This window comes from Lissotriton vulgaris, unplaced genomic scaffold, assembly GCF_964263255.1.
Source record: "Lissotriton vulgaris unplaced genomic scaffold, aLisVul1.2 SCAFFOLD_2347, whole genome shotgun sequence".
Taxonomy (NCBI): Eukaryota; Metazoa; Chordata; class Amphibia; order Caudata; family Salamandridae; genus Lissotriton; species Lissotriton vulgaris.
The window spans coordinates 334644-359742 of NW_028248842.1; the positions used below are offsets into that span (position 1 = coordinate 334644).

Genomic DNA, 25099 nt, shown 5'->3' on the forward strand with positions numbered 1-25099 from the left:
ACCCCTTGATGGCCTTGATGAGCCAGGCGCACCACTTCGTTCTGTAGCTTGGCAGGAATTACAATCTCCGTTCCCTGGAGGACGATTCCGTGGGGTCCTACCCTGAGCTCGCTCTGGGCTCTCCACATCTGTTGCCGTGACAGTTGCTCCGCGGCTGTGAGGGCACAGCCCCCATCTAGAAAATGTTTCCAGTTGTGATTGGTTAGGGTGGCCTTCACTCTGTTGAGACACTCGTCTTCCTCAGTGGCTTTTCCAATCACTTCCAATGTGAGGTCTGCTGGGCTCGCCTCTTGCGACAACATCCTCACGATTTCTTCGACATCCTCCGGGTCCGCTAATCCCTGATCCGCGGCAGTGACCCCAGGGTGTCTCGATAAGAATTCAGCAGGGTTGTCTGCTCCAGGGCGATATATGACTTCAAAACGATATGTCTGGAGCTGGACGGCCCATCTTTCAATTCGGGGAGGGGCTAGCCTGGCCATTCCCGCAAACAGTGGCACCAAAGGTTTGTGATCGGACACAACCTTGAATTATAGGTAGAGGTATAGGTGAAAATGTTGGCATGCCCACTTAATGGCTAGGGCCTCCCGCTCGATCTGTGCATACCTCATTTTAGTCGCCGTCAGCGTCCCACTGGCGTAGGCCGTGGGCACCCATTCGTGCGCTTCTGTTTCCTGCATGAGGACGATCCCGAGACCAACGGGGCTCGTGTCAACGACCACTTCGGTGCGCCGGTGTGGCCTAAAGTAGGCCATGACTTTATTATCGATTAATGCATTTTTGATCGCCGTGAAGGCCTCGTCTTCTCTTGCAGACTATTCCCACGGTTGTCCGGACTTGGTTAGTACACGTAGCGGCTCCGAGAGGGACGCCAGGCCGGGGATGAAGCGGGGATGAAGCGGCCACAGTAAGTGGCCATCCCTAGGAAGCTTCTGACCTTGGTGGCGGAGGTAGGCTTGGGTGCCGCCCGGATTGCTTCGGCCTTCTTCGGATCCACTTGAAGCCCTTCCCAGGGAAATATGTAGCCAAAAAAGTTGACTGATTCTTTATAGAAGGAACATTTGTCCCGATGCAAGGTGAGACCATGATCAGCCAGGCGTTGCAGGGTGGCCCGGAGGTGCGTGCGGTGCTCTTCCAGGGTCTTTAAGAAGACAAGTATGTCATCACTTAAGTTGATAACTCCGGGCAGCCCTGAGAGCGTCTCCCTAATAGCATTTTGGAACACTTCGGCGGCTGATGACACACCGAAGCTCAAACGCTTGTATCTCCGAAGTCCAACATGGGTGTAGAAGGTAGTTATGTTACGGCTATCTGGGTGCAGCTCGAGCTGGTGATATCCGGCATTTAAGTCCAATTTTGAGAACCACTGGGCGCCGTTAAGATCGGCTACGATGTCGTCCATCGTGGGCGTCAGGTGTCTCTCCCTTTTCACTGCCTTGTTGGGTAGGCGCAAATCTACACACAGGCGTATGGCGCTTGGCTGTTTCGGCTTCGGGGCTATCACCAGGGGCGATACCCACGGTGTCGGGCCTGATACCTTCTCTAGGATGCCTAATTCTTCGAGTTTTCTTAGTTCTTCTTCCACCTGCGGCCGCAGATGAAACGGCACCCTTCTGTGTCTTAGGGCTGTCGGTCTGATAGTGGGGTCCACGTGGAGCTTGAATGCCTTCCCTTTTAGGCAACCAAGTCCTCGAAATAAGGCTGGGAAGTCCCTTAGCATTGCGTCTGCATGTAGCTCATGTACTTGTCGTGCAAAGAACACCAGTTGGAGATCTTCGGCCGTGTGGCAGCTGAGTAGCGTGCCACGTCTTCCGCCTGTTACGTGAAATTTCGTCTTTACTTCTTCGTCATTGCAGGCTGCTACAACTTCAATCACTCCACGCAGTGGAAGGGGGTCGTCGCTGTCATAGGTGTATATTTTGGCCTTTGACGGAGACAGTGGTGGCCGTGGAGACAACTGTTCATATTGAGGACTGTCCATCACGTTTATCGACGCCCCTGTGTCGATGAGTGCTTGAATAGGTGAACCGGCTATAGATATTTCGCACATGGGGGGTGGCCTTCTTCTCGAACCCTCTCTTCCTGCGAACGAGACAAAAAAAATCGTCATCATCATCCTCGAGGCGAAATGCTGATCGCGAGGCGTCGCTGCATGGTCCTGGGTCCTCCAGTGATAACTGTTGCACGGCCTGTGCGGGGCTCCTTCCACTCGGTCCGGGGTGGCAATTGCCGCTGCTGAGGCACATTTTCGCGAAGTGGTTAATTTTTCCGCAATTGGAGCAAACCTTGCCTCTCGCAAAGCACTTCCCTCCTGTGGAGTGATCCATGCCACAGTTCACGCATGACGCACGCGATGTAGCTGGGGTACTCCCTCTTTGAGGCGCCGGGCGCCGGCGAATCGCGTCTATGTGCTCCTCCTTGATGGCTGGGACTTTCCCCGCCACTCCAGGGCGGTCTAGGGCCGCTTGCATCTCATTGGCCCTGGCGTTGGAGAGCTCATGCGATCTCGCAAGAACAAGAATTTCATCCAGGGAGATCCGCGGTTGCCTGAGGATGAGGCGTCTGAGTTCCACTGACCTGCAACCTTGGATGAGCTGCGCGCGTATTTCTTGTCGCTGATCCGGGAGTTCGCACGCTAATGCAAGCTTCCGCAGCCTTGCATAGAATGTGTTGATCGATTCTGCTTCGCCTTGCCGTGTTTGGCGCAATTTGAACCATTCGTAGTCCGGATTTACTCTGGGGGCGAAATATTGATTTAATGCCCTGACCGCGGCGACGTAGTCATGGTCCCCTCCTCTGTCTGGTAGCGTCTCAAAGAGCTTGTAGAGTTCATCGCCCCAAAAGCACATCAGTAACGAGCGTTTTACTCTACCATCGGTCTCTCATACTCCAATGAAGTAGTGTTCCAGCCTTCCTATCCACAGGCGCCATCTCGCTGCGGCCCTGAAAGGGTCCGAGAGTTCACTGAATGGGGGCAGGGGTACCGCCAGACCGTGTCTGGGAGGAGCTGGTGCGGCGGCCGCAGCTGGGCCCGCAGCGTTTGCGGCAGCTTGAGGCGGCATCGTGGACGGAGTTCCTGCTGGTTGTTGTACCTGTGGTGGTGGCGCAGGCAGGGCAGCCGTGGTTCCGACGTTCGCGGGCTGCATCTTTGTGCAGGGCGGTAGGCCGGCACATGGTCGTGGCCTGCGAAGTGAGACCGGGCCTCGCTATGAGGTGGGTGGGCGGGGCTTCTCCACAGTGCGTCTGCACGCTGTTGTTGGACTTGAGGCACAATGCAATGGTGGTCCCTTGCAAGTGGGACTTGGAGCGTCACCCTCAAGCGCTGTGTCAGTGGTGTGGCAGTGCGGGACGTGCACTGACGTAGCCACAAGTGGTGTGATGTCCCCTTTCCTCCAGGCGAGCTCAATGCCGGGTGTAGGCACTCCCTGAAGGTCTGGGCCGGCAGTAGGGAGCCGAGCGTGAGGGCCGATCACTCCCCCCGATGGCAGGCTGCCACCCGCCCGATGCGTGAGCATGCGCAGGGCAAGGCCGCCTCGCTCGATGCGCACGTGCGTGCGTCCAAGTTACAGCGCACCAGGCGCTCCCAGGGCGTGAGGGCCGAGACAGTCCCCCCGAAGCGCCGCACGGCCGAAGGTGGTGCACGCTCGTGTCGTGGGCGTGTGCAAGACGCCCATTGAGCGGCTGCGGGGCAAACCGGTGCCGGGGCCGCAGGCAGAAATGGGCAGAGGAACGGGCCGCAGGCTTCGTCGGGGAGGAGGCGCGGGCTCACCTGTAGTGCCACGGCCTGGCACAGGGCAGATGTAGGGCACTAGACCAGGCACACGTGCAAGGTGGACGACAGCTAGGCACGCTCCGTCACGAGACAGCACCGTGCCGAGGGCTCAAGAGCGACAGGCGCGAGCCCTCCAGGCAGGGGCTGAACTGCAAGATAGGTCTGCAGGCGAGGCGTGGGGCAAGACCCGCCTCGTCGCCAGTGTAGCGTCGGAGACGCTGGGGCTATGACAACCTATGCCACGTAGTGGGGCCTAATTTTATTATGCACAAATCACACAGACACTCTCTGCTGGTTAGGGCCAAAGACCCCGAGCGGTCTTCCGGCCGTTTATTTATACCCGCCCCCGAGGTGCATGCGTGCGTGTGTGCGTCTGTAAACGGACCGGGTGGCTCTGTTACTACACCTACCTAGAACTACCCCATTATATAAATGGCTGTCTTTTTTTGTATGTTTTAATTTAGCCAATTGCCCTTTTTTAGTACTTTTATATGTAAGCTTTTAAAACATTTTTATGCAAGTAATATTTTATATTTGACTGAATTGTATTTCATATTCTTCGTTTCATAAATTTTTGCATAGAGCCTGGAACTTGTAAACATTTTGTGAACCATGCTGTTTGAGACTGTTGTATTGTTGGTTTTCAATCAATGTGAAGTATTTTGATATTTTCTTGCAACTTTTATGGTCTTTGACCGAAATAAAGCAAATCAAAACGGAACACTCAAAAATTGCAATGATTTCAACTATAAATAAAATGTATCCTGACATTAAAGTTCAAGGATGTTTCCCCATGTGTCACATGCCATATGAATGTAAATTACAAAAACATGCTTATCTGGAGATTATGGGGCCCATTAGGATGTCTGGCGGATCGCCACCGCCGTGTGGGCGGTGGCGATCCGCCAGACATCCATACCCGCCCGCGCACCCATTTCCACCCCGCCATTACTATTGTGGGGGGGGGGGACCGCGGCGGACGGAAAGACCGTCCGCCGCTTTTCCACCCTGGTCGCCTTGCGGCCAGGGCGGAAAAGGTGTAATATGGTGGAGGTGTCTTTTAGACAGCGCCAGCCATATTACCATGGGCCAAAACAGATGCCTTTCCCATGTGGTCTTTACTTCGGGGGGCCCCCTGCGAGCCCCAGAGTGAAGGAGAAGTGGTGGGTGTGGGTGTGGTACCCCCTGCATTTGCATAAACAAAGCGGCAGGCACCGCGCGGTGCCTGCCACTTTGTTTATACAAATGCATTCGTGAATTTTTAGCATTGTGGCGAGTGGTGCTGAGATCACCGCCCGCCACAATGCTAAAAATGCATTGTGCTGTGGCGGTCGCATCCTAATAGCCCCCACAGGACCCCCGCCCTCATGGCAGGCGGTCCCGATCAACGATAGGATGGCGGGCGGACTAAGTCCGCCCGCCATCCTAATTACCCCCTACGACGCTGATGACGAGCTGGGCTCGTCATGGCGTAGCCTCCTCGCACGCTGATGACGAGCCCAGCTCGTCACGTAAAGTGCGTTTCCGCAAAACCCAGCGTGCGAGCGGAATTCCGCTAGCGCGCATGGTGTTAATGTCTGAAAGTAAACTTCCTTTTGATCTTAAACAATTAACACCATTAGCTTTTGTACCCCCTGAAAATGTAGACAATGTCTACACAACAATTATACACTCATCATAATATTCCCAAATTAAGAGAAATTGGCACCCTTACTAATTTGTTTTGATCAGAATTGGGTGGGCCATCTAAACATCATGTTGCAGACGTCTTCCACATTACTGAATTGAGTGGGGAAACTGCTACTAGAACACTTTAAAAGGGAAGCAACACCTAATAATGCCGTAGCGGGATGCCACAACAATTTCTCCAGTTCTATTGCAAAAGCACACACCGCGTTCTTTAATTTCCTGGAAACCAGCACAATCTTTTCAAATAGTCTAGAGCCCAAAGTATCTAAAAAAACTCAAGTACAGGAAGAATTACTCCTTATTAAAATGCAATAATTGTGACTGTTTGGAAGAATAGACATGTACCCCAATAAAAAAAATATCAGTACATTATTGGCGCTCCCCTTCCTTGATAGCACCCTTTAAATGTTTGTTGTACTTCCAAATATTGGCTAAATGCATAAATCAACTTACGTTTCACTAAACAATGCACAACATAGTAAGCAATAATAACGTTTTTTGTTCTACCGAAAGTGATCTTCTTTTTTCAAGTGCTGGAAAGATTACAAAAACCTCTCACAAACTCTCTTAGATAAACTATTATAAATCCACAAAATAAATTGCAATCCACAATTATCCATGTGAAATCATGAAAGAAGACATATTATTTTTAAAAAACAAATTCTCGAAAACAGAAACTGTGCATAGGACGGTGTCAATGAGTTTTTACCTCAACACCCATCTATATACTATCAAACGAACCATCTTTGGAAATATCCGGAAGTAATCCACATAGGTCAACCAATTTCAGCACAAGGAATTATTGTTATTGTTATTGTTATTGTTATTGTGGATTTATATAGCGCCGGGTCACCTACAGGTCTCAGGGCGCTTTGACCACAGAACATAACATCCGGGATATAAAAGGGTGGAGTGCTTAAGCTAAGCTGAGTGCTGCTCTGAACAAGTTGGTCTTCAAGGCTTTCCTGAAGCGGAGTAGATTTCCCTCCTTTCGGAGTGTTTCAGGCAGGGCGTTCCAAAGGTTCGGTAATAAAACCGAGAAAGATCTCCCTCCCATTGTGGCCAGCTTAAAACGAGGACATACAAGGAGTTTGAATTACGTAATCCACACAAGAAAAACCATTTAAAAAATCCTGAATAAATAAATAAATATAACGTTTGAAAGCAAGCTATAATACATTTTTGCTATATAAGGACAGAACTGAAATAAATGGCTCGCCATTAAAAATTCAGCTGATGGTCGTCGCCTCCGGCAACCTGTATTGGCAGCCTGTAAACGAATGTAATAAAGTAGTACATAACACACACATACAATATTGCTAGCATCAATTTATACCAGATTATCTCCTTTAATCTGTCATTATAATACACTAACCACAAATCAAAAGGTAATACTAAATTAAAAATGTTCTTACTCCTGCTACTCAGCAGCATGCTTCCGACCCTCATTGTGTACTTTCAGTCACTAACAAAAATTACACTGAAACGAGCACTATGTAAGAAAACATGGCAAAGGTTAAAAAAGTTAAAGGAGTACAATTTCTTCTAGAAAACAGTGTGGAAACATGGGAAAGTATAGAAATAAATTGTAAATCAAATTGTTTAAAAAAAAAGTCCAGCAATGTTAATGTATATAAAAAACGAAATTGTAATAATAAAATATACATTTATATTTGCATGTTTTATATATATTTCAATGAATTTATATTTTTAATTTAAAAAGTTTAAAATTAAAAATAGTATGTGGGTTTTATTTTATTCATTTCTTAAAGGTAATATAATACATTTTTATAAAATAAAATATGTTACATTTAAATGATGAAAGGAAATAATTATAACAATTTATTTCCCCCCTAATTTCCTACACTAACCCTTATAACTTACAACTATTAAACCCCAATTCTGCAAAAGTTAGAATTAAATTATGTGATTTTTTTAAGAACACAATTGGATTATTTAATTAAAAAAATCTAATTAATACTGCAGTAATAAACTGACAAATATGTTTACTGTTAATAAATAGCACCAAAAAGAAATAAGCACTGCACCCTTATTTAAGGCAATGTTTCCAATTAAAATATAACATTACTCAAACAATAGTTAGGCATTAAATTACCAAAATAAATACTGAGTAGCCCTCACCTCCCACTTTTACTAAAATATTTGAATCCTTTACCAAGTTTGTAATCTTTTACTCCTTCTGGGGATAAACCACCCAACCCCATATTTCTGCAAAATGTTTAAATATTTTAATCCTTACTTTTGGAGTGTAAACCTGCCCGCCCCACATTTTCACAAAAATTATTAAATACTTTACTAAATTATTAAATCATTTACTAATTACTTTTACTCCTTAAATCCCTGCAACCCTCTTTAAAAAATACCAATGATTAATTTACCCTCTACTTGCCTGGGATGGTAAAGACATGTGTGGTAAGGATATCTGCAGGGAAAAGACTGCAGACTAAGGGCCTGATTCAGAGTTTAGCGGTTCGACCTCTGGACCGCCTTTGTGACAGTCGAGAGAACGTCACCAAGCCAGTGGCATCCCGACCTCCGTATTGCAAGTAAACCGCCGGGCTGGATGTATACCATGCACCATGTCGTACATGGCACCCAGTGCAACCAAATGAGTGCAAGCAGAAGGGGCACAACATGTGCCGCCAGGCAGCCCCCACGCCCTGGGGCCCTTTGGAGGCCCATCTCCTTGCCTTTCTGTCAACCTTTTCATGGGGGCCTCACCGCTGTGAAGAGCTCATTTTAAGCAGGTTATAATCTGCATGGTGGTGCCGGCATCAGCGGACCACTGATTTCCCCACCGCCGCCCCCTCAGTAACAAGCAACCTGACATTTGCGGCGGACTTGTTTTGGGCTAGTGGTGGTTCCACCGCCAAACTCGTAATCGGGAGGACAGACCAATCAGGGCAGGGCAGCGGGGTGGGGGGTTTTGGGGAGTGCAGTTTGTTTCACCTGTTGGGTGGTTTGTTAGATGCATCAACACATTACACTTGATCGTTATGCAGCACACGGAGGATTGTCGATTCTACTACGTGGATGATGGGGGTAGGGGAATGAAGATTTTGAGTTGGAAAGTTAATTGGTTGGGAGACAAAATTAACAAAAAGTGTGGTCCTTCAGTATCTCAAAAGGCAAGCGCCAGATGTGGCGCTACTTTAGGAGACGCATCTAGTCGGGAACTCATGCAAAGCTCTGCACAGAATGGGGTACAAGCTGGTGGCACATTCAGATTTCACGTTAGGCTCCAGGGGAGTAGGCATATTGATTCGCAATGCATTCCCCTTCGCAATTGCTTCCACGTGGGAAGATGACAGGGGTAGATATATTAGAGTCACGGGCCAGTGGGAGGGACACAACATTACCCTCATAACGGTTTATGTTCCCCCGGGGCTGCAGAGTGCGACATTTGCAGACTTGGGGAAGCTTTTGCTTAACCTTCCAGAGGGACCTTTAATCATGGGGGGCGGCTTTAACGCTGTAGTCTCTGGAATGATGGGCAGGCACCCCCTGTGGGACATGGGGCGAACTATGCAGTGGCTGCCTGATTTTCTGGATGCAATGGGCCTGGTCGATGGCTGGAGACTGCTCCACCCTGATCAAAAGCAATACACATTTCACTCGGGCGCACAATAGTCTCTCCCGACTGGATTACCGTTTAGTCCCGGCTGCACAAGCGTCTTACATAACTGAAGTCACACACTTGACCAGAGGCATTTCAGATCACTCTCCGCTATGGGTCCAAGTAATCATAACTCGGGGTACGGCGGGGAAGGTGGCCCCCATTAATCCGTGACATCTACGCAATCCCAAACTCTGCAAAGACCTCATTAAATCGTTGGATGATTACTTCGCCAATAACAAGGGGTCGGTGTCCTCTCCCATGTCCCTATGGGAGGCCTTAAAAACCATTATTTTATGGACAGTGCATTTACAGCTGACAAGATTGCCCAAGCTATCCGTTCCTTGAACTCGGGGAAGGCGCAAGGCCCAAATGGGCTCCCCATTGAACGCTATAAGCTCAAACCTGATAAATTGCCACCCTACTTGAAAGATATGAATGTCGAGTCTCGGGACTAGGGGATCCTGCCTAGGGACCAAAGAGTGGCATCAGTGGTTGTAATTCATGAGGATAAGGACAAAACTAATTGTGCCTCATATAGGCCTATTTCCTTATTAAACGCCGAACCGAAGATTCTGACCAAGATTCTGTCTAACAGGCTGGTAAAAGTGGTGAGCGGCCTGGTGCACCCTGATCAGTCGCGCTTCATGCCCCACAGAAACACGGCCCTAAATTTGCGCAGATTGCATGGGGTGATAGCTATAGCCCACACTCTACAGGAGCCAGCAGTAATTGCTTCGCTTGATGCAACCATGGCCTTTGATACTATTGAATGGCCCTATTTGTGGGCGGTCTTGCCCAAGTTTGGATTCGGCCCCGAATGTATTAGTCGGGTCCGTCTGTTGTACACTAAACCGCTTGCACTAATAGTAGTAAACAACAGGGTTTCAGCACCATTTCTGCTTGGTCGGGGCACCCGGCAGGGCTGCCCGCTGTCCCCCCTCCTTTTCTCGCTGGGCCTGGAGCCACTTGCCGCCTGGCTGCGTTGGGAACCATCTATTTGGGCCCTGCGGTGGTCCCCTGAATGGGAGGATCGAATACCCTTATATGCAGGTGAATTTCTGCTCTACTTGACCTCTCCCTGGAAGTCCCTTATTGTTGTCTTCAATGTCCTGGCCTCTTTTGGTAGAAATTCGGGACTCTCCATCAATTGGAGGAAATCTTTGTTGTTTGTGTTGAGGGGAGACCCCCCCGGTCCCTCCTCGGCACTGCCCCGTACAAATTAATACGGCAGGGTTTAAATACCTGGGAATTTTAATTTCTCTCGACCTGGCGGCTAGATATGCCCAACACTTTCTTCCCCCTTTGCAGAGGCTCAGGAGTGATATCGCAAACTGGAGGCGGCTCCCTCTCTCTTTGTTGAATTGGGCGGCCCTCTTTAAAATGATTGCTCTGCCTCGTTTCCTTTATGCCCTTCAGACCACTCTGGATATTGTGCCTGCTAGTTACTTTTGTGAGGTCAAAAGGCTGCAGCATAGTCTACTATAGGAAGGCAGACCCTGTATTGCTTTAAATAAGCTGACACTTCCCTGGTATGACGGAGGCATCGCCCTTCCTGATATCAAAAGGTACTATTGGGCTTCCCAACTGGCTGAGATCAATCATAGCACATACGGTCCAGTTGAGGACCCGGGCTATGCCATGGATAAATGGCTTCTCCCCGGGGGTAGGTACAAAAGGGCACTGTACTCGAGACCGACAAAACTGGATTTGACAGGGCCGATCAAGTATGCCGTTCGGATCTGGCATGACGCCATAAGTTCTCTGGGTTGGAGAGATAAGCTGACCATGGCCACCCCGCTCTTTGACTCGGAGAAGCTAGGTAAGCTTTGGAGGACAAAAGGGTTCGATAAGTGGGACCTTATAGGGATCTCCAACATTAAATATATCTAGGGTAATGTGGAGGATCAAATCGTTTGAAGAAATGCAGGCGGAAAATGAATTGACGAGTCCGAATATTTCCGTTATGCACAAGTCCGGCATTCGCTTCAAGCAACACTGCCCGGCGATGCGGATCTCCCGGAGGCCTCACCTCTTGAGGATAGAATCCTTGATAGCCACCTCCCGAAAAAATCGATTTCCTTAATATATAAGAAGCTAATTAATCATAGAGCTGATCCCCTTGAGGGGCTGAGGGCTAGGTGGGTCCAAGATGGTATAGAACTAGATGACTAGGACTGGCAGACAGCAGTGTCTTCCCCAAAAGAGGTTGCCTTCCAGCTCGTTTAAGGCTTGTTCAGCTTAAGGTACTGCACAGGGTCTACGTCACGGGACCCCGGCTGGTGCATATTGGTCTGTCTGATACTGGACTGGGTAAACGGCAGTGTGTTCTTACAGGTACATTTCTGCACATCATCTGGGAATTATTAATATATCACCGCATAATGGCGCAAAATACATGACACTATGCACAGGGTATTGGGTGTCTCTTTGATGCCAGAGGCGAGGCCTCTTAAACATATGGGAGCCCACTGACCTAAACTCTGCACAGACACAGTGGGCTACATTGGGTTTCATGTTAGCAAAAAGAAATATTGCCCAGCTATGTGGAGCAGAACAACCTCCCACCCTGAAAGTATGGGAAAATAACTTAGATTGGTGTATGTTTAGGGGGAAAAACTACATATCTCTCGAGAGGGCGCCCTCGAAAGTGGTCATTGATATGGGGACCCAGAAATCGTCACAGAGGAGAGATTTCTGCGCCACCCAGAAATGCTGTATTTGATGATCCCCCTTCCCCGTGAAGTTCCCTATCATGTGTGTACTCATTTGTCTTGCACCCCCTGATTTGTTATCTGTAATATGGCAATTACCTCTGTAATTTGATTTTGGCTGATGCTTTAGTTAATAAAAAGAATTATAAAAAAATTATGGGGACTTATTGTTATGTTACTTGGATATTTAACGCACACGGCTACTCATGAGTGTCCCGGCGCGATGTCTTAAGGGGAGCAAGGAGACTAGCAAACGAAAAGATATGTTATTAGCAAATAAAAGATCATAAGCATGACTCAGGCACAGGTGCAAGTTTACAATTAGACTATGGAGAGCAGTGATTCTGCTTGGTACCCAGTAAGTCATTGATTATGTATCTTGAACAAAAAGAGTTAACGGAGCAATCTTTATTCTACCTAACATGCAGCATAATCTTTATCAGTCCAAGACACAGTCTCCTAGGCTCTAACTTCAGGCCTCAGTGTACCTATTCATGGTGTTGTGGTTCAGAACAGAAATCGGTGGTGCACCAGTCATTGTGGAGTAGTCATCACCTCAACAAGTGGGTGTGGAATAGAGGGCAGTATGCCTGTATCTTAGATCTTGCTGCTTGTGGTAAACAGCACTGAAGGCCTCTGCAGTGAACATATTTTCAGCAGTTATGGCCTCCAGGCCATTGAGGTGGAGGGAGGCAGTCTCCGTGGAGGGTGGCTGCCTCCGCTATGAAGGTACTATAAGTTGTACGACTAACAGCACATTGGGGGCAGCTGCAGATCCCTCTAATCACATCATGGTGATGTTGGACGGCAGGCTAATACTCAGTGGGTTACCAGGTCCTCACACAAATTTTCCACATGAACCATGCTGGGAGATAGGATGACCTCTCAGTGCTAGGCTCGCCGCTGGTTATGCTCCGGTAATAAATCCACTCCTTTGACTACTCCACACTCTGGAAACATGGCTTGGCTTCTCCTGGACAGTCTCTCCTCCTACAGGGCCAGGTTCACTCCTTTCCTCTTTGAGCAAGGAGGCTAGCTTCTAGGTGCCAGGCAGACCCACAGTACTCCAGCAGTTGCACAGACTTCAGCTGATGCCTCCCACCTCTGGGAGATTGGCTGTAAAATGGTACCAGCTCAGTGTCTCTTTAAGTCCTCTGCCAAGCACTCTCTTACTTGATCAAGTAGAACTTGAAACTGGAACACAGTGGGATAGTTTTGGTCCCACATTTACACTGACTTTCCAAGCACAGGATGTTGATTCACTGTCAAAAAGTCCAGAAACTGGTTTGGGTAGTTTCTTTTCCAAAAGCATTTTCTGGCTGCAGTGCAGACACAGCCTTTGTGAAAGTTGAGGGCTTTCACAGAAGGTAGTCCCTTGCCATTACTTTACCATTAACCAAATGCCAATGTCCAGGAAAGACTATTCAGCTACCCACTACTGAAAGGTCTTCAATACATTTCTAATGGTATCCCCATTTCAAACTAACCGCACTTAAAACAATGGGATATTCCTTTCGACTCTAGGAATGCAGACACTACACATACTCTCTCTGGAGCAGCTGTACTTCCACCTTTATCTACTGCCTTGGCAAATGTGGGCAATCTTCAATGGATTCTGCAGGTTTCGTAAAATCCCACTCTCACCACAACACAGATGTCAGGCGGATATCGTTGAGGGGAAGAAACCGCCCGACCATAGATATTCAGTTCGGACACCCTAATTTGGATACGACTGCACATAATGCGGTTGGAAACATCCATTTTCCAATCGGAGCTTGTGCGCCGGGTTGAAAACGCCTGCAGCACAAGCTCCCATTGAAACATGGAAGTTTATAAACATCTATGCCCTGTGTGGCAGGCACCTCACTGGGCCTGCCACACAGTGCAGGGATTTCGAGGGGGGCACAAAATGCCAAGGACCAGGGAAAAAGGGGGCCCTGCTAGAGGCCCCCAAAGTCAGTTTCCAACAGGCAATCCATGTTGGAAAGGCTGGCATGTATTGGCTGTCGCAAACCAACATCATAATCCCAACGGCACAAACGCTGTCCTTAAGAGGTTATGAGGAGTTTCCAACGCACCGACAGGCTCCTTGAGCTTGTTGGAAAGCACCGGCCAGTCACTCAGACTGCTGCTTCCGACCGCACGCATTCTAATGCTTTGGTCGGACTGCACCAGGAGATGGATGTCGGACCGCAACCAACGAGCCTTCGGTTGCTATCTGACCACTATCGTATTTAGGTCCAGAGTCTTAACCATCAACCAGACCTCACACACATGCACACGACATACACAAGATGACAGCACTAGGGTCAAAGAGGAGGCAAAGCAAGGGTCACTGTGAGAACGCTTTGGGGCAATATCTGATGGCAGTAGGGTTAAATGGATTGACAGTGAGACATCAAAAGTGAGGCCCGCCGGTCAATATTTTGAATAAAGAGTCGCTTATTATGTAAAACCAGTATATCAATCTACAAACATGAACGAAAAACAACCTTTTCCACTTTCAAACAAATGAATTAAAACAGGAAGCAGGAAACACAAGCATCATGAGGAGGTCATTAGAGCTAATTGAAAAACACCTTCCTCTAGACTGAAACACATGGCGAAAGAAGCTCCTCGAAGCACTAAAACAGGGGAATATGATGTGATTCTTATACAAATATTACCAATCCTGGTGTACGGAAACATGAATGTTTCAAAATTCAGGCTTGAGAACCATTCTTTAAAAAAAGAATACTTGCACTGATTTATTCTGATGTACTACTACAACTAGGATGAAACAGTTCTGCATGTGAATAAAAGACATTTTTAAAAATTTTAAAAATACTTTTTCATATTTTACACGTTTGTTGAAGAAGGTCTTTAAACATTACGGAGGGACAAAAGTTAACTGTTTAGAATATTCTAGTTACTTGCTTTCTTTCACGATGATTAACTTGTAAATAACTACTTGTCCGTTTTAAACAGGGGGCCGCATGCAAAGGTCAGGGGTGCGATTGTGGCCCCCAGACTATATATCTACAGGGACATTATAGTATAGATTATAAAGCAGCACTGGCTTCAGTGCAGCATAGCTGCAAGTAAAAAAAGAAACACTATAACGCAGTCAAAGCTGGCTTCGTCATAAAGGTTTTTTCTTTACTTTTCGCTATTTGCAACATGGCTAAAAAATATTGACAAAGCCACCAATAGATCTTGCATGGGCAAGACCTATTGGCTTCGCCGATGCTTGTATATTTTAGTAGGTGATTTACCATTAGATTGTTTAAATATTATATTATGGGTATACCAAACATGATACTATGCCATACGAAATAAACGTAGAAGATATTGTAATAAAATCCATAGGGTGCTAAAAGAATCTACATATTTGTGGCCAGTATCTTGGGCACAGTACAGCTGTAGCACACTGGCTGAGTCATAGGCCTTGTGAATACACCAACACGAGTATGACTAGGACACCACTGAGGGCATAATGAAAAGTAGTAACAAGCAACTTTCGCAACACAGTAGGGATCATGGTGAGTGACAATGCACAAAGGTTTCGTACTCTAGACAAGGCAAATTGATTCGTTGTGAAACACAACAGGGACATCTCAAGGGCCATCCCTGAGATATAATGACGGACAATGAAGGGACATTTTGATGTGCATAATGGATCATTGTGATGGCCAAGGTTGAACACCACAAGGGTCATAGCAAGGCCACTGTGGGGAAGCATTCGGAAACACTAAGGGCCCGATTGCGACATTGGTGGTGCGGCGCCGTGTCCGACCCACCGCCACACCCCCAAAGCTGTGGTCGAGCCGCCTGCTAGATTAGGAGTTTCCTCCTGTCTGGTGGGCTTTATTTGGGCGTTCCGACGGTGGTGTCTCTAAAAACAGACACAACAATGGGACCGCCAAAAACAGTTCCTGCACAGCATGGACTGTTAGGCCCATGCCTTGCAGGAACTGGTGTGCATGCACACAGGGGGGGCACATGTTTGACCCCCTATGTACATCTCCAGGGCGCAAAGGCAACAGGGCCCATTTTATTTCTTCTCCGCCCGGGTTTGCTGGAGGAGGAAAGACCATGAAAACCCTGGTGGAGAGGAAACTCCGAATATGCTTGGCGGAACTACCGCAGTCCCGCCAAGCATATTGATGCCTCTATACTGCCACAACACTGCCAACAAACGGCGGTACCCTGGCAGCTGTGATGGGGCTGTGATGGTCAAACCCTCTACTCCTAATAGAGCAGGTGGGAGACAGCCAGTGCCTCGCCCCCACAAGTCTGGAGTCCATGGACCACTAAACTTGTAATCGGGCCCTATGTGGCGCACTGCTGCCAAACTCTCAGAGGACACTGTTGAGACACCACAAGAGGTATAATGAGACATCCCACAGCCCCTCAAAAACACACTGTGAAATGCATAGTGGCACACCTCAAGGTGCACTGTGCAATGGGCCTTGTAAGTAGACCCCGAGGGGCATCCCTGGGTCAGAGCTGTCGTCGTCACAACATGAGGTGCAAATCATGGACAGTGTTTGGAGCATGGTGGTGACACCAAAAGGTGCACAGCAAGATCAAATATATAGAATGCTGTCAGGTAGGGACTCACACCACTAGTGGCAGGAAAATGGTGAAGAGATGGACTTACTTGCAAGAGATGCAGAGGTAGTTCATTTCATTGACTTGGGAGATTGGTAAAGAAAATCACTTTTCATATACATGTTCCTTGGCTGGCTTCTAGATTTTAGCTGTGATGTTTCAGGGGAAGGGGCTATATGAGCGTTGATGCCACTCTACTGGAGATAAAGAATTTCCATGTTCAGAGCCTGGTTTCTTAGTATAAATGGCCTCACAAATCACGCAGTACGTCTTGGCAAGTGCAGTGCTTTCAGGACAGAGATGATGTAGCTGGTGGTTAGCTGGTTTCAAGGTGCCACACAACTACAGCTCTTATACAATCATAATACGAGGTTTCATCAAGAACAAAGCATATATAATTTTGTCTACAAGAAATTAAAAATAATTTGGAGCCCTGATAAAGTAACTCATTTGTCACGATATACAATTTGGCTGAAAATTAAGAATGAAATATATCGAAGAAATACAGAATTTATTTGCATTGCAACTGAAGGTGGTCCTCTGAATCTTTCATGTCTTTACAGAATTGCACTTTGAGGACCAGAGTGCATATCCAGTGGTGTACCAAATAGCAATTCATCTTCATTCTTAAATGCCCTAATGAATAGTAAAGTACTAGGGATGATGTGCTCAAATGCCACTCTGGTTGGGGATCAGATGACAAAGTCAAGCCCGTCTGTGCTTTGGCCTTGCCAGGTGCCAGGAACCCTAATCCTCTCTCGCCCCCCGCACTACCATGCTGCAACACTCGTGCCCTCAACCCTGGCAGGTGCTCCGCATGCTGCTGCTTCACTGCACCAAACCACACAGAGGAAGCATTCGCTTGCGTTTCCTGCAAGTTTTGATGCACGTGCATAGACCCAACACTCACAGCACCTGCAGAGACAGCCCCCAACAACCACTCTCTCGCATTCACACAGTCCTGCAACCACTCCCATAATACTGTGCAATCGCATGTATGCTCCTCAACAACGGCTCACTCACCAAACACTTCACAGAGATCTGGGACCGATGTACAACAACGCTCTAGACATACTTTTCATCACAGAAACATGGCCAAACCCTACATCCTCAGCGGATATCGCCACAGCAATTCCCATCGGCTATAATATTGCCAGGCAAGACACACTTCACAAGACTGGAGGCAGAATTGCCATTAACCACAAGAACACCTTCAGCTGTACCACCTCCACGGACACATCACCCTCCATCATGGAACACCTGTTACAGCCAACTTCACCCTCATCAAGTTCAGCATCCCGTCCTGGTCCAACGCACATGCACCACTGCCAGACCAGCTGGCTGAAAGTGCAACAGCATCAATGGCAAGGACTGGAAAACCGCTCTCAACAACCATTGACCCAAAAACAGCAACAGCCTCCCCAAAGCCATCAAGAATTCCAACAATTGAATCGCCTCCTGCGCTGACTCCATGGCTCCTCTTAAACACAGCAATACCACAAGTTACAGGTTTCAGACCAATTGATGCACGGAGGAACTTAGAATGACAAAATGCCACTGCAGACAACTGGAGCACCTATGGAGAATGAGCCACGACAATAGAGACAGGAGGTCATTCAAATAAGCCCTCAGACGCTACCACCAAAATATCCGGACAACCAAATGCGCAGCTCTGGCAGACCGCATTGTGCACAGCAATACCTTCAACATGATCACCCCCTCGCAGGACCCCTCCAACAATCCCTCTCAATTCTTCAGCAACAAAATCACAGCCATTTACAGCAACTTCAGCCTTCAACTGGACCGGACAGACCTCGCCAACAACCTCTGATCTTATCCAAAGAGACAATCTTAATCAAATTGCCTGTCATCACCACTGAAGAAACCACCGCCACCATGAAACCCATCTGCTCAGGGGCCCCATCGAACCCCTGCCCCTCCACTCCTACTCCAGAAAACTTCAACCCATCAGTGCCATGCTCACACCCATTCTGAATGGCTAAATCTCTTGTGCGATCTTCCAGGTGCATGGAAACACGCAACTGTCCTCCCATTGCTGAAAAAACCCTCCAAGGGCCCTTCAACGCTATCCAACTACAGGCCGACCCCCCCTGCTACTATTCCTGACCAATGTCTCAGAGAAAATCATCAACATACACCTCACTGACTACCTCAACAACCACCACTCCTCAACACCACTCATTCTGATTGCAGACCCAACCACAGTACGGAAACTCTCCTCACCACTGCCACAGATGGCATATGCATGACTCTGGAGAGGGGAGGCATGGGTTCTTCATCCTAGTGGACTACTTTCAGAATGTTCGCACTAAGTCATTAGCAAACAAGACGGCGGCGCTGTCCGGTAGGCTTTTGCCCGAAGAAATATCAGAAGTAAAATAAACTTTGATATATACATGCATAAAGGGGCATCTGTTCAGCCCTCTTCGTCTTTGCCCTGTTCAACTGCCATCCGCATTTTACTTCTGTCCACCATAACATAAAGCATTAGAGTATTGGGCCAGACCACTTTGATCACTGTATCTCTGGCACTTTGAGTTATGGCATGTCCATGTCATCTGCTCAAAATAGAGCACTTAAGTGCCACTGCCAAGGCTAATGGGTCAATACTTGAATCTGCCAATGCTTTCTCTTCCTTGTTCTTTGTGCTTTTTTTTTATCATACTTGTGTTTTTAAAGTATGTCTTCATGTTACCGTTAGTCAAAACTAATAGTACCTTTTATTTGTGACAATAAGAATAATTTTTTTGGTTAAGGTCAATTCACACCTAAAAGGGCTCTTACATCTGTTCTTAACAAGTCTGCCTTCTAGGAGCATACCCTTCTAATGCAATTAAGCGACGGCTACTTTCAAAAAAAAAAAATAATATATATATATATATATATATATATATATATATATATATATATATATATATATATATATATATATTTTACTACAACGTTTAGGCGACCGGCACCAACTTGCAATGGCTACTGGAATCGCCAATGCTGGTCTCTCCATGCTGGTACTACTGGTAAATCTACATTTCTAACAGGATTATCAGGATTTCCACACAAAAAAACTTGCCAGATAACCTATTCATGTATTGAATAAGGACATTTGAGAGCTAAGCCGAGGATAAGGTTAGTTTTAAAACAGCTCAACGAATTGTACGGACCCACTTTTCCCCTTATAAGAATGCTAGCATCCTCCAGCTATTGTCTGAGATAATAAAACAGGCTGAAAGTGACACAGACCGGCTGACAACTGTTCGCAGAACGTCAGTCGCATGAAGAAGGGGAAGAAACGTACTCAGAGCGTGACCTGACAAGTTGGAGCTCACGGGAGGAGGGGGGGGGGGGGGGGGGTTGAAATCACGTCAGTAGTGAAGAATCAGAATGACAGCATAGTTAGTCTGCTTCAAAGAGATGTTACATAGAGAGCATTTGCTACGCACACTCTTCAAAGACAAAACCCGGTGTTTATACCTTCCCGCAGTTGCCGCTTCACCTCCCCTATGTACCGGGTTCCACTGCTTTTCTGTGTTGCCATCTTGAACAGAGGCGTCCGCTCAGTCACAAAACGGCTCTTAGCCATTGGCGCTCTCGTAACTATGGAAACTCAGATTAGCCCAATTGCGGCAAGGCTCATGCCTGCAAACGAAAAATGGGCGAATAGCATTCTATATGCATTGCTGTACCATACAGTGTATTATTCGCTACGGTTAGTGTATCTCGGAAAGAGCGGCCATTTCGGAATGGTTACATCTGGTTGTGAATCTCTTATATATAGGGTATTATAAGACAAGCATTTGCAATGCAATCGATCCCGTATTTGTGAAAGTTAGAGCTATTGGTGTTGTAAATGACAATTTTTTTTTAAAGCACAGAATTGGCACTTTTGCAACTTCTCCAGGATGCCACGGAGCTAATGAATATATGCTATAGACAGGGCTTTGAGTGCTGAGCACCAGCAGTTTTTAAAAGGGGCCTCAAAACGGGTCTCTATCGGGCTCTGATTTGTGCCCTGGCACAGGCGGTCCGTTTTTTCCGGACTGCAGTGACAGAAGGCACATCGATGTGCTCACACTACTCACTTCTCACTAGTGGAGAAGTTATGGCATGACTTCATGACAGGTGAGGTTGTAGGGTGTAAGAGTGCTCTTTAACCTCTAAAATAATACACACACAGCCTTGATACGTTAGATAACTTGGTTTATTCCTCGGAGCGCCGGGGCGCGCTCCTGCTCTGGCTCGGGTCCGGTCGCTATCTAAAATGGCTGCCCTTCCGGTTCAGGTCTCCGCCTACCCGGCGCACTAGACCGTCACCACATATCTCCCCCTTTAGTGTCCTCAACAGTTTGAAACACATTTATAACATAACAGTCTTACTTGATGCTCATCGTAAAGTCCTCAAACTTCTTCGGAGCCCTTACAACTCTGCCGGCTCTGGTTCTCACCACTTCCATCTCTCTCTCACCACTGTTCACTTCCATGGCGGCCTTCTGCACTTATCTTTCTCCATTTCTTCTTTGCTCTGACTCTCCGCTCTTCTTGTTCATCTCCTTCCTGCTTTCCTTCAGATTAGTCTCTTTACTTGTCCCTCTGTCTTCTTCTTCCCAGGCCTTGTCTATAACATTCTCTTCCCTCAGCTCTTCTTCTCTCCTTCCATTACCTAGTCCTTGCACTTCTCCCTGGTCCATAGCTCCATCTGAATCCACTTCCCAGTTAAGGATCTTGTTACATTTGGCCATCGGATCTTGTGACCATACCAAGACGGAAGTCCTCATCCTGGGATCATCACCCTCTGCCTGGGACGACTCCTGGTGGCCCCCTGCCCTGGGCAGCGCACCCAAACCAACGGACCACGCACGCACGCAACCTGGGATTCATCCTGGACTCCTCCCTCGCGATGACCAAACAAGTCAACGCCGTCTCATCATCGTGTTTCAACATCCTACGCATGCTCCGAAAGATCTTCAGTTGGACCCCCACCGAAACCAGGAAGACGGTCACCCAGGCACTCGTCACCAGCCGACTGGACTACGGAAACACCCACTACACTGGAACCACAGCCAAACTGCAGAAAAGACTCCAACGCATCCAGAACGCCTCTGCACGACTCATCCTGGACATCCCCCGACACAGCTACATCTCCGGACACCTGAGAGACCTGCACTGGCTCCCCGTCAGCAAGAGAATCACATTCCGTCTCCTCACCCCCGCACACAAGGCCCTCCACGACCTGGGCCCAAGGTACCTCAACAACCGCCTGACCTTCTACACTCCCACCCACCAGCTACGATCAACCAGCCACGCCCTCGCCGCCGTTCCACGCATTTGAAGAGCCACCATGGGAGGAAGATCCTTCTCCTACCTGGCAGACAAGACCTGGAACTCCCTCCCCATCGACCTCCGTCTTACCCAAGACCACCTCTCCTTCAGGAAGCAACTCAAGACCTGGCTGTTCGAGCAGTAGCGGACCCCTCTTTCCCAAGCGCCTTGAGACCCTCCGGGTGAGTAGCGCGCTATACAAATTTCTTGATTGATTACCTTGCCGTCGCTTAGCAGTGCCGACCGGGCATAGAGTTCAATGACTTTGAGGGGTGGCGTGAACTTACTTTCACCCTTCTTTTTCAGCGTTGACACTTTCACCCTCACCCAGTCTCCTTTTTCTAAGGTCACTCCTTGTACATTGCGCCTTTTGTTGTAATGTTCTGTGTATACCCCCTGTGCCCTCTCTAGGTTTTCTTTTACCACAGCAGGAGACCATTTGCTTTGCACTACCAAGTGCTTCCACGCTATCTTGTCTTTGGTGAACGGTTCTCTGCCCTTCAACACTTTGAACGGACTGTACCCCGTGGCTCCAGGGGTGATGCAGTATGCCCATAGCATTTTGGGTAGTTCTTTCTCCCAATCTTGACCTGCGCTGATTGCTGCTTGGATGGTTCCCATTATCACTCTGTTAAACCGCTCAACTTGTCTGTTTCCTACCGGGTGGTAGATGGGGGTGCGTTTCACCTCTATCCCATTACGGGCCATAAACGCCTCCCATTTGCTTGACACGAACTGCGGGCCATTGTCGCAGGTTATCACCTTGGGGATCCCTTCCTTCACAAATATTGCCGTAAGGAAGGACAGCACTGCCTCTGTGTCCACTGTTTCTGTTACTTCCACCTATGGCCACTTCGAGTACCGGTCTACCATCACAATGGCATATTTCTGCACTCCCTCGAGGTTGAGGATGGGACCTACAATGTCAATGGATACCATTTCCCACGGGCTGTTAGGTATAGGAAATTTTCCCAATTGCGGCCTTATCAAGGTTTGCGATTTGTCTGCTCTGGAACATGACTCACACGTCCTCACGTACTTCTCCACTTGGTTGTCAATCGCCGGCCACCAGTATGCTTGTCTCGCCAACGCCTTGGTTTTTGTGATCCCTTGGTGTCCTTCATGCAGAATCGCCAATAGGTGTTCCACCAACTGCTGAGGCAGAATGACTTCGTCTCCTCTCAACAAGAACGTGGGAGCCTCTTCTATTGACGTTCTTCTCTCACCTCCCAGTACTTCCTCATCTGACTATCTAGGTGTCTTTTGTCCGGCCATCAATGGGTCACATATCCTTTGAACGCTTCCAGGGTTTCGTCCTGTCGTTATGCTTCCGCCCATTCTTGTTCACTGATGACCTGTTCCATGTCCTGCATGGTCGCTACCATGTACCCTTCCCATCCGGGGGGTTCCTGTTCGTCTGCTCCCTCCTTCGCTGCTGCTCTGCTTAAGAAGTCAGCATCTCTATTCCTTGGGCCAGGTTTGTACTCCACCTCGTACACATAGTCTAGAAGCCTCAGTGTCATCTTTGCTATCCGCGGTGTAGCGTGTGCGTGTCCATTTGAGGTTAGTACCTTTATAAGTGGTTTGTGGTCCGTTCGCACTAGGAACTTAGCTCCCCATAGGAATTGTCTGAAGCGTTCCATCGCCCACACCACCGCCAACATCGCTTTTTCGATTACACTAAACTTCTCTTCATTTGCGGCTAGGGATCTGGATGCGAAGCAGACCGTTGATACTTCCCCTGTATTTGATTTTCGCATCAGTACTGCTCCCAGCCCTCGGTCACTAGCGTCTGTGGTTAGTATGGATGCAGCCGACTGATCAAAACCTTTTAGAGGGATGGCTTCACTTATCTCCATTTTCAAGGCCTCAAACTCTTCTTGTTCTTCCGTGTAATTTGTAATTTGTAATTTTGTGGGGGTATTTATAGAGCGCAGCGGTCGCTCCGGAAGGAGCATCATGGCGCTAAATTTCCAGGTAGGGGATCAAATTACTTCATAGTGGCTGAGGAATTAGATGGCTGCCTTGGTGTAATCATCGGGAAGGTTAAAGATCCAGGTTTTTAGCGATTTTCTGAAGTGTTTTTCTTGGGTTTGGAATCTCAGGTTTTTGGGCATGAGGTTCCAGGCTTTTGTGGCCAGGTAGTTTAAGGTTTTGCCACCTTTTGTCTTCAGGTTGAACCTAGCTGGAAGGATGAGATTGTCATGGGAGGAGCGCAGAGATCTACTCGGGTTGTAGTGGGGGAAACGTCTGGTAAGGTATTTTGGGCCGGAGTTATTGAAAGCCCGGAAGGCGACAATAAGCATCTTGAAAAATATTCTCTTGTGAAGTGGGAGCCAGTGCAGGGATCTTAAAGCTGCGGATATTGATGATTTTCTGGGCAGCTTTAGAACTAGTCGGGCTGCGGTGTGAAGTACACTTTGAAGTTTATTAAGTGTAGCCTTTTTAGCTCCAGCAAGGAGGCTGTTACAGTAGTCCAAGCGTGCGAGTACTAGTGCCACTGTTACGGTTTTCCTAGAGTCTAACGGTAAGAACTCAAAGAATTTTTTTATAGAGATTTTATGATTCCGAAGCATCGGCCCGTCACAGTCCTGACGTGTTGGTCAAAGGACAAGTCGGTGTCAAACAGGACACCAAGATTCCTTGCAGTTGTTACGGTCTGGGGGGGGGGGGGCAGCTGAATCTTCCGGCCACCAAAGGGCTGGGCAGAAGGTGGCGTTTTTTTCCCATTGGGAGGATCTTCGTTTTGCTGGAGTTGCATTTTAGATGGTTTATATCCATCCAGTGGAAGACAGCCTTCAGACAGTTTTTGAGGTTTTGTTCTGCCATGGTCGAATTTTCCTCTAAGGGTACGATGAGTTGCGTGTCATCGGCATACGATGTTACAAGTATGCCGAATGACTCAATCAGAGATATAAGTGGGATAAGGTAAATGTTAAAGAGGAGGGGGCTCAGGATGGAGCCCTGGGGGACCCCAGAGGAAACCCTCTTCTCTTTGGAGAGGAAAGGACCAAGAGCGATAGTTTGAGATCTGTCGGTTAAAAAGGATTTTATCCATGATAGGGCCACATCAGAAATACCTATGTCTGTCAATCTACTAATCAGGATGGAATGTGAGATGGTGTCGAACGCCGCAGTGAGGTCTAGAAGAATGAGGACGGCATTCTTCTTCTGGTCTCGCAGCAGCTTTATCGAGTCTGTAAGTTCGATCAGTGCCGTTTCGGTAGAGTGATTGGGGCGAAAACCAGATTGTTGCGGGTGGAGTACATTGTGAGCTTCAAGATATCTTTTGAGTTCTCTGTAAACCATTTGTTCGGTGATTTTTCCCAGGGCTGGGAGGAGCGATATAGGACGAAG

At 47.8% G+C, this 25099-nt stretch overlaps 1 protein-coding gene across 1 annotated transcript in view; it reads right to left on the reverse strand.

The window, feature by feature from the left end:
- LOC147663798 (MORN repeat-containing protein 1-like) overlaps window positions 1–20006 on the reverse strand; it is a 313512-nt gene extending 293506 nt beyond the window's left edge. The window contains exon 1 of the mRNA XM_086950197.1: window positions 19898–20006. Coding sequence (XP_086806323.1) covers window positions 19898–20006 — 109 coding nt within the window. The remainder of the gene's footprint in view (window positions 1–19897) is intronic.
- Window positions 20007–25099: the final 5093 nt, after the last annotated feature.